The sequence below is a fragment of the Protopterus annectens genome, chromosome 1.part0, assembly GCF_019279795.1.
Source record: "Protopterus annectens isolate FY-2018-M chromosome 1.part0, PAN1.0, whole genome shotgun sequence".
NCBI lineage: Eukaryota > Metazoa > Chordata > Ceratodontiformes > Protopteridae > Protopterus > Protopterus annectens.
The window spans coordinates 513,461,310-513,475,783 of NC_056725.1; the positions used below are offsets into that span (position 1 = coordinate 513,461,310).

The window sequence follows — 14,474 nt, forward strand, 5'->3', positions numbered from 1 at the left end:
CCTCTGAACTTGGTTCCCCTTGCTTGTTTATGTACCAGACTACGGACATATTGTCCGTCTGAACTGCAATAGTCCCTAGAGGAAGAAGGGGAGCAAAGTGTTGCAACGCTAGAAACACTGCCCTCAACTCTAGAACATTGATGTGCAGATTGTACTCTAAATAGGTCCATTCGCCTTGGACTGTCTGTCCCTGAAAGATGCCCCCCCACCCTATCAGGGAAGCGTCTGTGGTCACCGTAGCTGTCGGCGTGGGTAGCACAAATGGTCTTCCGCTGGAAAGGTTGCAAGTTTGAAGCCACCAGGCTAGGTTTGATTTGCATGTGTTCGTGATCAGAATTTCGGGTGTCAGAGGTAGTTGTTGGAACGACCATTGTGCAAACAGTAGCCATTGCAGAACTCTCATGTGCAGTCTTCCCAATGGTATCGCAATGAGGGAAGCTGCCATGAGACCCAAAACCTTCAGAACCAGTTTTGCTGGGGATTTTCTGGATGACAGAAGAAGAGATATATGATTTTGCAGGGATGCTATCCTTTCTGGGGGAAGCCTTAGAATTAAGCACTGTGTATCCAATTCTGCTCCTATGAATGAGATATGCTGTGATGGCTGTAGTAAGGACTTTTCGAAATTTACGGAAATTCTGAGATGAACACAAAGCTGTAGTGTGTAATCCCTGGCCTGAATTAGTCGACGCTCGGTGGTGGCAGAAAGGAGCCAGTCGTCCAGATACGGAAACACCTGGAATCCGAGGCGCCTCAAGTGAGACGCTACCACTGCCATACATTTGGTGAAGACCCTGGGGGCTGAGGTCAGACCAAAGGGCAGGGCTCGAAACTGAAAGTGGCTGGCTCCCAGCCGGAAGCGCAAGTGATCCCTGGACGCCCTGGCCATTTTGATGTGGTAGTATGTGTCCTTCAGATCTATTGAGCACATCCAGTCGTCCTTCTGTAAAAATGGAAGGATCGACTGAAGCGTGACCATTCGGAACTTTTCTTTCTTGACTAAGGTATTGAGGTTGCTTAGGTCCAGAATCGGCCTCCAGTCCCGTCTTCTTTGGAACTAAAGAACCTTGAGTAAGTTCCGAATCCTCTTTGGTCCGCTGGGACTGGTTGGATGACTCTTTTTTCTAGCAGCTTTGAAATTTCTATAGCTGCAGGATCTCGCAGATGGGGCGGCACATCTGGGAGTCTTCTCATTGGAATGGGGGGCAGTAGGAAGGGTATTCTGTAGCCTCTGGTAACAATGCTTTTTACCCATTTGTCTGATGTAAGATTTTGCCAGGCCTGAGGGTATAAAGCTAAGCGACCCCCGACTGCCTCCAGAGCAGGACAGTCGGGCCTCCTCTCAGGAGTGCTGGAAAGGTTTTCCAGGGGGTGTATCCCTGTCACCTTGGTTTTGTGGACCCCCTCTGCCGCTGGGGCGGCGTCTTCCACCTCTGCCCCCTCCTCTGCCTCTAGAGGGGGCATCACCCTGTGTGCCTGGGAAAGATCCTTGGGGTTTTCGAAACCACATTTTTCCACCGCGTTGCCCTTTGGGGTATGGTCTGGATGGGGTGGAAAAACGGACTCCGACAGCAGACAGAGTCTTTCCCTCCTGTTCACACCGGGTAAGGGTCTCCTTTACCTTGGGGCCAAAGAGAGTGGCACCGTCAAATGGGGCGTTAGTAAAGGAAGACTTGAAGGCTTCCCCAAATGAACATAAGCGCATCCAGGATTGTCTACGAAGAGCAATCGCTGAAGCTGCTGCCCTACTCGATCCTTCGGCTGCGTATGAGATCAGCCTCATGGACGAGTTTACAATGGATGTAAGGGTATTGAGATGTGCTGTAACTTTCTCTGAAACAGCAGCATCTGTAGTACCCTGGAGGGTATCTCCCAACTCTTTGATTAGATCCCTCTGTAGTCGTGTAAAGTGGGTCAAATAGTTCAGGGATCGCATAGAAAAAGCCGCTGAACTAAAAATGCGCTTCCCGTACCTGTCCATAGTCCTAGAATCTTTGTTAGGCGGATGGACAGATGAGGAAGATTCCGACATCTCCTTTTTCGTGGCCGCTGCCACCACCATAGCATCCACTGGAACTCCCTTTGTGAGATAAGCCTTGTTTTGGGGTGCAGTAATATACTTATTAGGCTTTCTAGGGACTGGTTCCACTGTGTCAGGTGTCTCCCATGCCCTTCGAGCAATCAGCTCCATTAACTCATCGAAGGGCGAAGTGACCCAGGAGGAGGAAGGGCGAGCACCAAATGCCTTCAGCAAGACTGACTCATCCTCAGAAGGGGGGAGGGATTGCCAATCACCTCTCTGCTTTAGAATCTCCAAGATGTCAGAAAAAGAGACATCCTCTGAAGGTGACTTTGGGGACCCTTCTGACTCATCCAAGTCAGTGTCCGATGTCAATGATTCTTGTGGAGAATCTAAGTGTCTCCTCTTACACAATCTTTTCCTAGGGACTTCTTCGGGGGGAGCATCCGAAGAAGCCTCCGAGGAAGAGGGGGCACCCTCCAGGGGTGGCTGAGACACAGGTGCTCGGCGCTTAGTTGTAGCCGTGGGTGCAGAGGAGGATAACGTCCTTTATGGGGAGGAGAGGATGCTTCTGCTGATGTGGTTGTCTGGGTAGACAACACCTTCCTCATGAGGTCGAAGGCCCCGGTCCCGAGTCGAGGTATCTCCCGGTTCAAGAAATGGGAAGAATCCCGAAACAGGCACCAAGGCATTGACCCGAGGACGGAACCGAGTCGATCCGAGCCGAGGCCCGAGAGGGAGCGTCGGAACAAACATCGGTCCGACTCGGTCCTGGAACCAAGGATGGATCTTTGGCTCCGAGACTCCGGTACCGGATCCGACGGAGTCGAGGTGAACGGAGCCGACCGAGAGAAGGACGGTTCTGGCACCGAGGGCTCCACAATCAGCAGATCAGCCTCTTCCGGCTCCGAAGACTGGACAGGTCTCGGAGGAGGAACAGATGGAGATAAGGGAAGGCCTTCAAGTCTCGACACCAATTGAGAGGAGACCGAGATGAGTTTGGATAAGGCCGTATTCTCCATTAACTTCTGCACCACGCGGTCTACATCGGTGTCGGAGAGGGGTCTGGAAGAGCGTCGAAGGAATCGAAGACAGAGCCGACCTCAACAGTGTCGGGGGAGGGAGCTCCGTCACCGGTTCCAAGACTCGAGGCTCGGAAACTGACAACAGTTGAACACTCGGTCCCGAAGTCTGTGGAACCAGTGATCGAACTTTAACTGAAGAGCTCGGAGCCGATGACTTGGGCTCCGACGTCTTCGATTCCTTCGAGGATTTGGATGCCTGGTCTGAAGCATCCAGAGCCTCTTGAAAAGTAGGTTTTAAAAGACCCCTATCCATGAGTTTCCTGTGCCTATCTGTCATGACCCTTCCACTGAAAGAATGACAAATTGAACAGTCTTCTTGCAGATGGAGAGGGCCAAGACAGTAGACGCAGGAACTATGGTTGTCAGTAACTGACATCTTTTGACCACATTGGCAACGTTTAAACCCAGATTTAGCTTTCTCAGACATCTTAAGTAAAGCTAACAAAGAGGAGTAAAAGTCAAGTCCAGTAGGTATGTCCAATCCGGTAATTTTGTCAAATCCAGTAAAAGAATGTCTATCCGGTAGTCAATCCAGTAAGGGTGGGGATAGGCCCCAAGGGAAACTCTAATAAGGTTTAAAATAACTTTAAACGGAATCAAGAATTCCTCGAAACAGTATCACACACACACAGTCACTAAATAACTTTTTAGAAAAAAATAATTCTTAAGAAATATAAGAAAAAGATATTAAAATCTTAGCTTTAGGTGCTCGAGCTCGATCAAGTGATGCGAACGCTGCAGCGGCAAACTTGATCTGAGGTAAAGGCAGAGGGGGATTGTGGGAGTTAGGTTAGTCTCGAGCTTCTTCTCGATGCAGAGCTTGCAAGCGGCCGACGCGGAGCCGAGGATCGGCTCCGAACCCAGGTGTAAGAACAAACGGCGAGATCGAACACTCTCACATTGGTATTTGACAAGATGTGCAAGACAGAAATAAGGGAACTTTTAAAAATAGGCCTTCAAGACACTATTTTAATAGTAATGCTAAACAAAGGAGCACTTTGCAGTCTATTGTAAATGATAAGCTACCAGAATGATGAAAGAGGATGGTGGTGGGGCATGGTACAGTGTTTAGTGGTTAAATGTATGTATGGTGAAAAAATGCTGCCCTGAATAGTTTCATAATGAGGTGTCCAAAATGTTTTCAAATCATATGAGTGGACTGAGACATGGATGCAAGAAGCTTTTACGAAGTGTTCATTATTGAGGAGATGACGTCAGTACTGTATTCAATAACAGGTCAGATCAATGAGGTATACAGTAATACAATGACCAATGATCTACCCTGGAGTAGCCAGGCACATTCCTTAGACTTGGTTTGGTTACAGAAGATGCTTTCCCGACTTTGGTAGACACACAGTAGTCAGACTTGCAAATGTTGTCGACCACTGTCCTTAAAGCTTTAAGCATGGTGCCATTTTTATGATTTGACCAACTCTGCACTGATACTTTATGTCTAAACTGCAGAAATACTTACATTTATTTGACTAATGTATTATGAAAACACTAATACTTCTCATAATTTGGTAAATATTTCCACAAATGAATGAGGCTAACAAAACTGCTCCACAACAAAATGAAGGTCAGAACAAAACTTATGCCGATAGTAGGATACCTTCAGGACAGTTATGGAGATAAGTTGCCCAGTTTCAGTAACAAATTAATTTACAGTTCAATAAAAAACACTGTTATGATTGGATGACAAATTAATGATGGTGCACTGAAGTGTGGTGTTTGTTTTTATTTTCTGTTTAGCTACTACTGCACTCGATGTACCTAGATTTTTTAAAAGCATGCTTTATAACTGCATTTAGTTATTCAAGGGTATGAAAATACACTGCTCCCAGGTGTGAATACGTTATTTTACTGACATCACATAATACACAGGAAAGCAGGAACCGAATAATTACCAACACATGAAGCTTCTCCTCCAGATCCTGAGTGGCTCTTTGTGAAGCTGTGTAGCTGTTCTGCAACCTGCACAAAAGCAAGCACATACATCGTTATCACAGTTTTCTCACAACATTCTCAGTTTTTCAAGTTAAATAATTTATAACGCAATACTTTTTACAGCACTAATAGGACTGCATTATGTCTTCATGTCAGCAAAAGAAATGCATCAGCTAACTAACAGAATGGAACACTTGGTGTCCTAGTGATCACGGTTGCAGTATTCCACACAGACTGGCTTTCATTAATGATATCTAGCTGGGGTACTAAAGCATAAATCCTTTTACAAATCATACGTCCTATGTATGACCACAGGCCGTAAGTGTAGGGGTACAAGTGCTACACGAGTATAAATTCTCATACTATCTCCATGCCAGTAGCCTGAAGATGTCTGGGAAGAAAGTGGTCAGCTAAGAAGTGAAATGCAGGGAAAACACCCCCCCCCCCCAGTCCTATAGCCTGACAAACAGGACAGGAGAGGAAAAAAGTGAAAGAGAGGCAAAGAAGTGGGATGGCAGGTGAGAAGGAATACTGCAACAGTGATCAATAAGACATCTACTGTCATCTTAAGTTCTTACAAGACTGTACTATATCCTGACTGAAACTGTTGCAGTATTCCAAACAGATGAATAACTCTCAAAGCTTAAGGGAGCAGAAGGGTGGAAGACTGAGAACTATGAGAACTGTCCATTAAGCCAGAGAAGACTGACAAAGGCAGCTCTGGATTTCCAAAAGGCATCTACCCTGTAATGTAAAGTGTGCAGCGAAGACCAGGTTGCTGCTTCCGGTATTAGTCTAGAATATATCCCCTTGTAGAAAGTTTTAGAAGAGGCAACCCTCTACTAGAATAAGCTTTCAGGAAAGAGGGCAATGATTTGCCATGGTAAACATAACAAAAGGAGATGGACCTTGAAAACCAGCCAGCAATAGTCTGCTTAGATACTGGTTGACCTAAATTAGAGTCTACAAAGGAAGAAAAAAAACTGGTCTGATTCACGAATAGATAGTTTTGCCCAGGTAAAAATCCAACCCGTCTGTGTACATCCAGATTATGCAGTACTCTTTCTCCCAGGTTCTGTGGTTTAGGAAAGAACATAGGAAGGTTGATGGCATGACTGAGGGACATCTCATTTACCACTTTAGGCATGAAGGAAGGACTGACCAAGAAGGACACACTGTCCTTACGGAAAATAAGGAAGGGAGGAGAGGCTAAGAGCGCTTAGAGCTCTGAAACCCACCTAGCAGATGTGAGGACTACCAGCAAAATGAAATGGATTTCTAGGTAAATAACTTGAGTAAAAGCTGATCTAAGTTCAAAAGGAGGCAGAATAAGTTTTCCAGCACATAGTTGAACTCCAAAAGGGGGGAGGTATTGAATTTCTAGGGGGGGGTTAAAGTGCAGGACTCCCTTTTAAGAAATGCTTGACCTCAAATCTGAACATTAGAGGATGGTTAAGAGGAAGACAGGCTGAAATAGCTGAAAGGTGAACTCTGATGGATGACTATGATAAATAGCCTTTCATGAGTTCACATAACTAAGACAAAACGATAGGAACCTCAATTTACTGGAACTAGATTTGCAGCTTGACACCAGATTGCAAATCTCTTCCATTTGGCCATGTAGGATTTTTGGGTAGTGGGCATCCTTGCCTCTTGGAGTACCTGAAGCACGTCCTCAGAAAACTGGTGTCTGGAAGGAATCAGAATTTTACTGTCCCCATATGGATAGGTTAAGGGAAGATGGGTTGGATGAAGCAATGAGCCCTTCGGTTGTGTTAGCAAGTCCACTTTGTGGGGTAGCTTGTGGTGATTACCCCTTGCTAAAGGATAGAGATGAGGCAAAGTACAGTTGTGTACACTTACCATAAATGTAGATGTTCGAGTGTATTCACTGTTGCAGTCATTACATTTGGGTAATCTGCTGGCAGGTTCCCCTCAGTTGGCCTGAATTCCAAAGTCTTGGGTCCTGCGTCAGTTGCTGTCTCTTCTTCCATGACGTCAGGTCGTCAGGGGTATAAAACAGGCAGCCAATGCCATTTTCTTTAGTTTTTCTTGCCCCAGATGCCAGGTGGCCCCCAAATGGGGAGCAAAAATATATATACATGCAACAACATAAACTTTACCTTCATGTAAAAGCAAATACACCACAAAGGCTGTAGAATATAGTGAAGGAAAGAGAAGCTCCAGAATAAAAGGGGGATGGCGGGTGGGTAACCTGGACTGCAACAGTGAATACACTCGACATCTACATTTATGGTAAGTGTACACAACTGTACTATGTTCTTCATGTTTCACTGTTGCAGTCATTACATTTGGGTAGAATCCCAAAGCTATGGATGGGAGGCTGGAGCTAAACAGCATTAGGGGCGGCTATAAGGCCCTGCAGAACTGCAGTGGCAAAGGCTGCCCTGGACTTAGAGAAGATGAACAGAATTCCAAGTAGCAGCTTCTAGAATGTCTTTGGTTGGTACCCCTCTGAGAAAAGTTGCTGATGTAGCTGCAGCCCTGGTGGAATGAGACCTAATGCCCTTGGGCACCGGTTAACCATGATGTAAGTAGCAGAAACGAATGCAGTGGCTTATCCACTTTGAAATAGACTGCTTTGAAATAGCCTTTCCCTCTGATCCTGCAGCAAATGCCACCAGTAGCTGCTCAGTTTTTCTTAGAGCTTTGGCCCTGCTCAAGTAGAATCTTAGTTGTCTGTGTACGTCCAAAGAATGCAGAATCCACTCCCCCTTGTTCTGTGGATTTGGATAAAAAGTTGGCAGATGAATAGTTTGGTTAAGAGCCACACTGGAAACCACCTTAGGCATAAAGGAAGGATTGGTCCTGAGAGACACCCTGTCTGGGTAAAATATGATAAAAGGCTCCACAGCCATGAGGGCCTGTAGCTCTGAAACCCTTCTTGCTGAAGTAATTGCCAGGAGCAAAGCTGTTTTCAATGATAAAAACTTTATATCTGCAGTAGCAGCTGGTTCAAATGGAGGCAGGGTGAGCTTTTCCAACACAAAATTGAGGTCCCATGCAGGAATTGGTGATGATCTGGGAGGCTTTAAATGTTTGGCCCCTCCAAGATACTGATTTAGCAAAGGATGAGAAAAGATTGGTGGCTCTGTATTGTAATGAGCCGAGATGGCAGAGACATGGATTTTTATTGATGAAAAAGATAGGCCTTTGTCAAGCATCTCAGTCAAGTATTGTAAAATCTGAGGAATATTTGGCTCTGCTGTGTCAGTTCCTTGTGCTTGGTTCCAAGCACAGAATCTCTTCCATTTATCAGCATAAGATTTTCTAGTACTAGGCCTTCTGGCTTCCAAAATGACATTCATCACAGATTTACTGAGAGGTGTTGTTTGAGCAACTACATTTTCAGCCATGCTGCCAGGTTCAGTGTTTGGAGCCGATTGTGCAGGATCTGATTGTTTTGCTGAGACAGTAAGTGAGGTATTTGAGGCAAGTACCAAGCTGGGAATTGAGACATGTTCCTTAGGATTGGGTACCAGTGTTGGCGGGGCCAGTCCGGGGCAATTAGTATCATTTTTGGTTTTTCTTGTCTGACCTTTAGTAGGACCTTGGGAAGAAGAGGCAGAGGAGGAAAGGTGTAAACTGATAAGTTTTTCCAACTGAAGGATAGGGCATCCACTTTCCATGCTTGTCTGTGATAAGTCCTTGTGCAGAATGTCCAGTTGATAATTCCGAGGAGAGGCAAATAGGTCTATGTCCGGGCTCCCCCATTTCTCTGTTATCATGCTGAAGACTTGTGGATCCAGTTTCCACTCGTGAGGGTCCATATGGTTTCTGCTCAAGTCATCTGCCAGAGTATTTTGCTTTCCTGGCAGGAATTGATGTTGAAGATGTACTTGGTAAGTCAAGGCTGTGTCCCACAATGCCATGGCTAGTCTGCAAAGGGGATATGAGTGTGTGCCCCCCTGCTTGTTTATGTACCACATAACTGTGGTGCTGTCCGTCTTTATCAGTAGTTGTCCCGGATGAAGAAAGTCCTTGAAGGCTGTCAGGGCATTTTGAACAGCTAACATCTCTTTTTGGTTAATATGCAGATGCATTTGTTTTGGGGTCCATATGCCCTGAATGCATCTTCCCGCCAAGTGGGCCCCCCATGCATAGTCTGATGCGTCTGTATTTAAGGTTTAGCTGGCAGGGCTTAGAGTGAAAGACCGTCTCATATTTTGGTGACATGCCTCTGCCCACCAAAGAAACTCCTGTTGTAGGCAGGGAATGAGAGGAATCATTGTTTCCAGACTGTGACAATGTTGACTCCATAAACTTTTTAGGTACCACTATAGTTTCCTCATATGCAGTCTTGCATATGGAATCAGTAGAATGTATGATGCTATGAACCCTAAAGCCTGCAGAATTTGTCTTGCAGATAACTGGGTTTTTGTTGCCATCTGTTTGAAGTAAATAGTCAGTTGTCTGTTTGTCTGGCATGAGGAAAGCCATCTGGGCAGTTGTATTCAAGCTTGCACCCAGGAATGTTATCTTTTGAGAGGGTACCAGTTGTGATTTATTTTTGTTTATTGTGTACCCTAGGCATGTTAGAAGCCTTTTCACAAACGCCAGATGCTGAAGAAGAATGTCCTTGTTCTCTGCTTGAATGAGACAGTCATCCAAGTAAGGATAGATTTGTATACTTTTGTCTGCAAAATGTAATTACTGGTGCCAGACATTTTGTAAAGACCCTGGGTGCAGTAGATAAGCCAAAGGGCAGTGCAGAGAATTGGTAATGCATAAAGCCAGCCTTGAAATGGAGGTATCTTCTGCATGATTCCCTTAATGGGATATGCAGTTATGCCTGTTAAGTCTAAAGTCACTAGCCAAGCGTTCTTGCCCAGCATGGGCAGAAGCTGCTGCAAAGTTAGCATTTTGAATTTTGGAATGTCCAGGAATGTGTTCAAAATTGATAAATCCAGTATTGGGCACCTGGCCTTGTCTTTTCTGGGTACCAAGAACAGTCTTGAGTAAAACCCTTGTCCTTTTTCCTGTTCTGGCACTGGCTGGATAGCCCCCATATCCATGACAGACGTAACTTGTTTCTGTGCCTCTGCCCATTGATTTTTTGGCAGATCTGGCCAACCGTTTGGAATTGGCAGTGTGTGGAAGTGGAATCTGTATTCCTGGGATACTATGTTTAATACCCTCTTGGTCCTGGGTTATTAGCTGCCAATTTTGAGCAAAAAGTGCTAATTTTCCCCCTAAGGGAGCTGCCAAACGTTAAGTGCTTGGTGATGGCAGAGGGAAGTCATTGAGACTGTTTACTGTACGGTTGCATTTTGTTTCCTCCAGATTTGGAGGTGGATGCACCCCATTGTTTTGACCTATAAGAATCCTGACTGGTATCTAGAACATTTAGGGAGCCTGGAATTACCTCGTGGAGCTCTGTCGGACACAGGAAAGGACCTTTTTTTGTAGGCCAGTGTCTACTGAATCTTGGTGGCTGCACTTGTAAGAAGTCTTTTACAGTTTGCATAGACTTAGCTTTACCTTCCATTTTCTTTAAAACCTCTTCTGCCTTAATACCAAACAGAATATCATGATGTAAAGGTGCATCCAGCAATTTAGCTTTAACATGATCAGGCAAATTTTGCTCTTTTAGCCAAGCATGCCTTCTAATCACAGATCCAGTAACTGCGGCCCTCCAGGAGGCCTCCAAGGAATCAAAACCACATTGCAAAGTATGTTTTTCAACTTGTTCTGCTGCATGCAATAATTCCTGCAATTCTTTATTTTCTACACATTCTGAAATCAACATCATTTTCTGTTTCAGTAATCCCATAACATGCTGTTGATACTTAAGCATATGAAACTGGCAGTTTAAGGCCCTAATTGCCAAGGTTGCAGATGTATAAACCTTTTTTCCCAATCTATCCAGTGCCCTGGAATCTCTATCAGAGGGGGTAGGATTTTTTTGCTGTCGAGGCCTTTACACCTTTAGGACCCTGTGAAATAGTTTCAGGGTCAGCAGCAGGGTTTTTAAATAAACATTTGTGTGAATCAGGAACCCTGTAATATCTGTCTGGCTTGCTAGGAGCCGGAGGTAAGGAGTCTGGAGTCAAGCTTGACTCCGAAAACACATCATCCACAATGTCTAAAACAGGAGGTATGGCTAAAGGCCTATGCTGAGGGAGAAGAAGGAAAGCCTAAGCCTCTTTTTTGATTCTGAGAAATCTTGACTCTCCCAGTGAAAATGCTCCCTCAAAGTATGCAAGGTTTCGCCAAAGGAATAACCTTCAGGAGGAGATGCAGATGGGATAGATTCCTATGCATCAGAATCCTCATAGGGTGGTATAGAAAAATTCCTGATCAGAAGAGGAATCAGAAGAAATAGAAACCTGAGCTGAAGATTCATAATCAGCGTCTTGCCTAGGCCTCTTATCAGGAGGGGGTTGGGGAACCCCTGATCAAGGTAATTAGGTCTTCAGCCATTTTGATCATCTGCTTTTTGGGCATAGAGGCCTGAGCACGTGGCTCATGCGTCGATTTTTTAGCTTTAGAAGTTGCTTTTGTCTTTGATTTTGAAGCTGGCGTCAGTTTTATATAGAAATGCTGAGGCCTGAAGACACCCTCAGAAGCAGGTGCCTGCTCAGCGGCTCCGGACCCATCCGAGGGAGAGACATCCGCAGGTACAATACTTTGAGAATCTCGTGGTGTGCTGGACTCCACATGGGTCTCGGTAGAGGCCTGCGACTCGAAAGTAGCAGGTATCGGGGGCTGCGAAAGCGTCTCACTGAGAACTGGCGACTGGCTTAGGAGAAGCTTCGTCGTCAGTTTTGGACCTAGACGGTCTGCCTCTGTCCCTTTCTTTGCGTTTTTTGTGAACTCCGGTAGTCGGATTGCTATTAGACGACATTTCAGGATAGTTAAATCTGTTTATAAAATATTTTGAAGCAAAGATTTACCGACGCTTAATAGTGCGTTGGTTAAATCTAGCACAAAACCGACAGCTAGGCACGTTATGATCAGGGCCTAGGCAAGGAATACAGTACAAATGGAAATCCTTATGAGGTATTTGCTTCCCATAAGTAATGCAATTATTAACTTTTACTGACATCGGTATGGAGCAAGAAAAAGTTTCCCCAACGGGGTACTTAGCTTTAGTGAATACTTCGGTTCTGAAACTCGAATTCGAAAATTTCAGTAGTCGGTCGACTGGCACTTGCGAACTGCTGCTGCTTCGGGCACCACGTGGCAAGAAAGGCTAAAGAAAATGGCGTCGGCTGCCTGTTTCATATCCCTGACGACCTGACGTCATGGAAGAAGAGACCGCAACCGACGCAGGACCCAAGACTTTGGAATTCAGGCCGACTGAGGGCAACCTGCCAGCAGATTACCCAAATGTAATGACTGCAACAGTGAAACACGAAGAACATCCAAAGCTGCTTTGGTCTAAAGGGAATCCGTATTAACATTCTTGATTATTCTTTGAGGATTTTGAGTAAGATTTTTTGGGAGCAGAGGCAGTGGTGGGTTGGCATAAAGAAACTTGCATGTCCACTGGAAAGACAAGGCATCAGTCCTCCAAGCATGAGGACAAGGTTTTCTTAAGCAAAAGAGAGGGAGCTGGTGGTTGTCTTCCAGAGACAAATAAGTCTATCTATGGTGTACCCCATTTGTAGACTGTCTAGAAAGACCTCTCTGTTGAGCATCCATTCGTAGGGGTCTTCCACTGCCCTATTGAGGGAGTCTGTAAGGAAACTGCCCAGGAGGGGGGTGTACACTGCTTTGAGGAAAATGTTTGCCTTGATGGAAAGTTCCCCTGCTAACTGAGCCATACTACACAGTTGGTAAGATCTTGCTCCTCCTTGCCTATGTACCACAAGACTGTTATATCGTCTTGTGAATACCGTTAGATGTCTTGTTTACAGGGATGGGAGAAAAACTTGCAGGGCCTGAATGAGAGTTCACATCTCCTTTAGGTTTGGGTATTCTGCCTGAAGAATGGCTTGTCAGTAGCCCTGGACCTTGGGTGCCCCCCGTCCTTGCTCAAGTTGTCAGAATCATCTGTATGCAGTTCTTGACTTGGAGTCTACATCTTGAATGTTCACGTGTGACACCCACCAAAGGATCTCCCTGTTCAGACATGGGATAAAGGGAATGTGTGTGTCAAGGTGATGAGAATGTTGAGCCTATACATTTTTCAGTTATCACTGGATCTTTCCAATATAGAGCCTGGACAGTGGTAGCACTGGAATGGTTGCTGGTATGCAAGTCTAGTGCTCTGAGAATCTGCCTTGCTGAGCATACTTGGAGAGGCAAGAGGGATTAGAAATGAGCTCCCGAGGCATAAAAAGCCTGCATGTTTTTGGTGTCCATAGGTTCATAGGTGTCTACTAGGCTAATGGCCCTGGGGCCTTTATAAACCTAGCCCATAGAAGTGCCCTGGCATTGTGTCGCCCGTCATTAGTTCCCAGTGCCTTTATCAAGTAGAGACACTGGAATGATCCCCAGGGTGAACTTTCTATTTCCCATCCACTCATCAAGATTTCTCTTGGAGAGGGCTAGTGAGGTGCTCTGCTTGACATGTATGGGAAGTCTATTCCAGAGCATGGGCAGTCTCTGGGTTATGAACCTGTCCCTCCAGCATGTTCTGCTGATTGTGGTAATGAGGTTGAGGTCTCTGGAGCGTGTGGTGTGGAGGGATTGGGATTTCTTTAGATGTACCATTTCTATCAGAGGTGGATTAGACATGGCTTTTTAAGTCAAGCAGAGATAGTCTCTTAGTAGACGATATGAAACAGAGAATAGCTGGAGTGTTTTTTTGCATCTGTCCTTGTAGGACATGTGTTTAAGGCCTAGGATCCTCTTTGTGAGGTACTTTTGTGGCCTCTTCAGCTGCTGCAGGTGTCTAGTGAGGTACATGCAAAATGGGGCATTATACCATGATTAGTCTAACGAGGGAAGAGTAGAGAGAAATGATGGCTTCTTTCTTCTTGGATGCAAAACCCTCAGTAATGAGATGTGCCACATAGAAGGACTTTCTGACCACAGTTGCAATGTGGTGATCGAAGGAGAGGTTGCTGTCAACCTGTGTCCCCAGATCTCTTATACTGCCTTCAGTGTTCAGTGGGCTCCCATCGATGTGGTAATAAGTGGGAACTGAGTTTTTCCCATAGGGGATGACTATGCATTTTTTTTGGCATTAAGCTTAAGGCCATGGTTTCGACACCAGTCACTAGTCTCAGCGAGGCCTTTCTGTAGGATGTCTGCATCACTTGGGGAGTTAATAATGGCTTCCAGCTTGCAGTCATCTGTGAATTTGGTCAGCCAGAGTCCGTCCGTGTTGGCCTGGACTTCTGAGAAGTAGATGCCAAATAGGAGAGGACCTAGGACCGATCCCCTGTGGGACTCCACTCGTGACTTGTCGTCAGTCTGACTTGGAGTCCGCTACTTTCACACTGTTCTGT

The 14,474-nt window shown here is 45.5% G+C and overlaps 1 protein-coding gene across 3 annotated transcripts in view; it reads right to left on the bottom strand.

Moving 5' to 3' along the window:
- TJAP1 (tight junction associated protein 1) overlaps positions 1 to 14,474 on the bottom strand; it is a 1,031,177-nt gene that overhangs the window by 338,424 nt on the left and 678,279 nt on the right. For all 3 annotated transcript variants that reach the window (XM_044061070.1, XM_044061061.1, XM_044061052.1), the window contains exon 6: positions 5,013 to 5,079. In XM_044061070.1, coding sequence (XP_043917005.1) covers positions 5,013 to 5,079 — 67 coding nt within the window. The remainder of the gene's footprint in view (positions 1 to 5,012; positions 5,080 to 14,474) is intronic.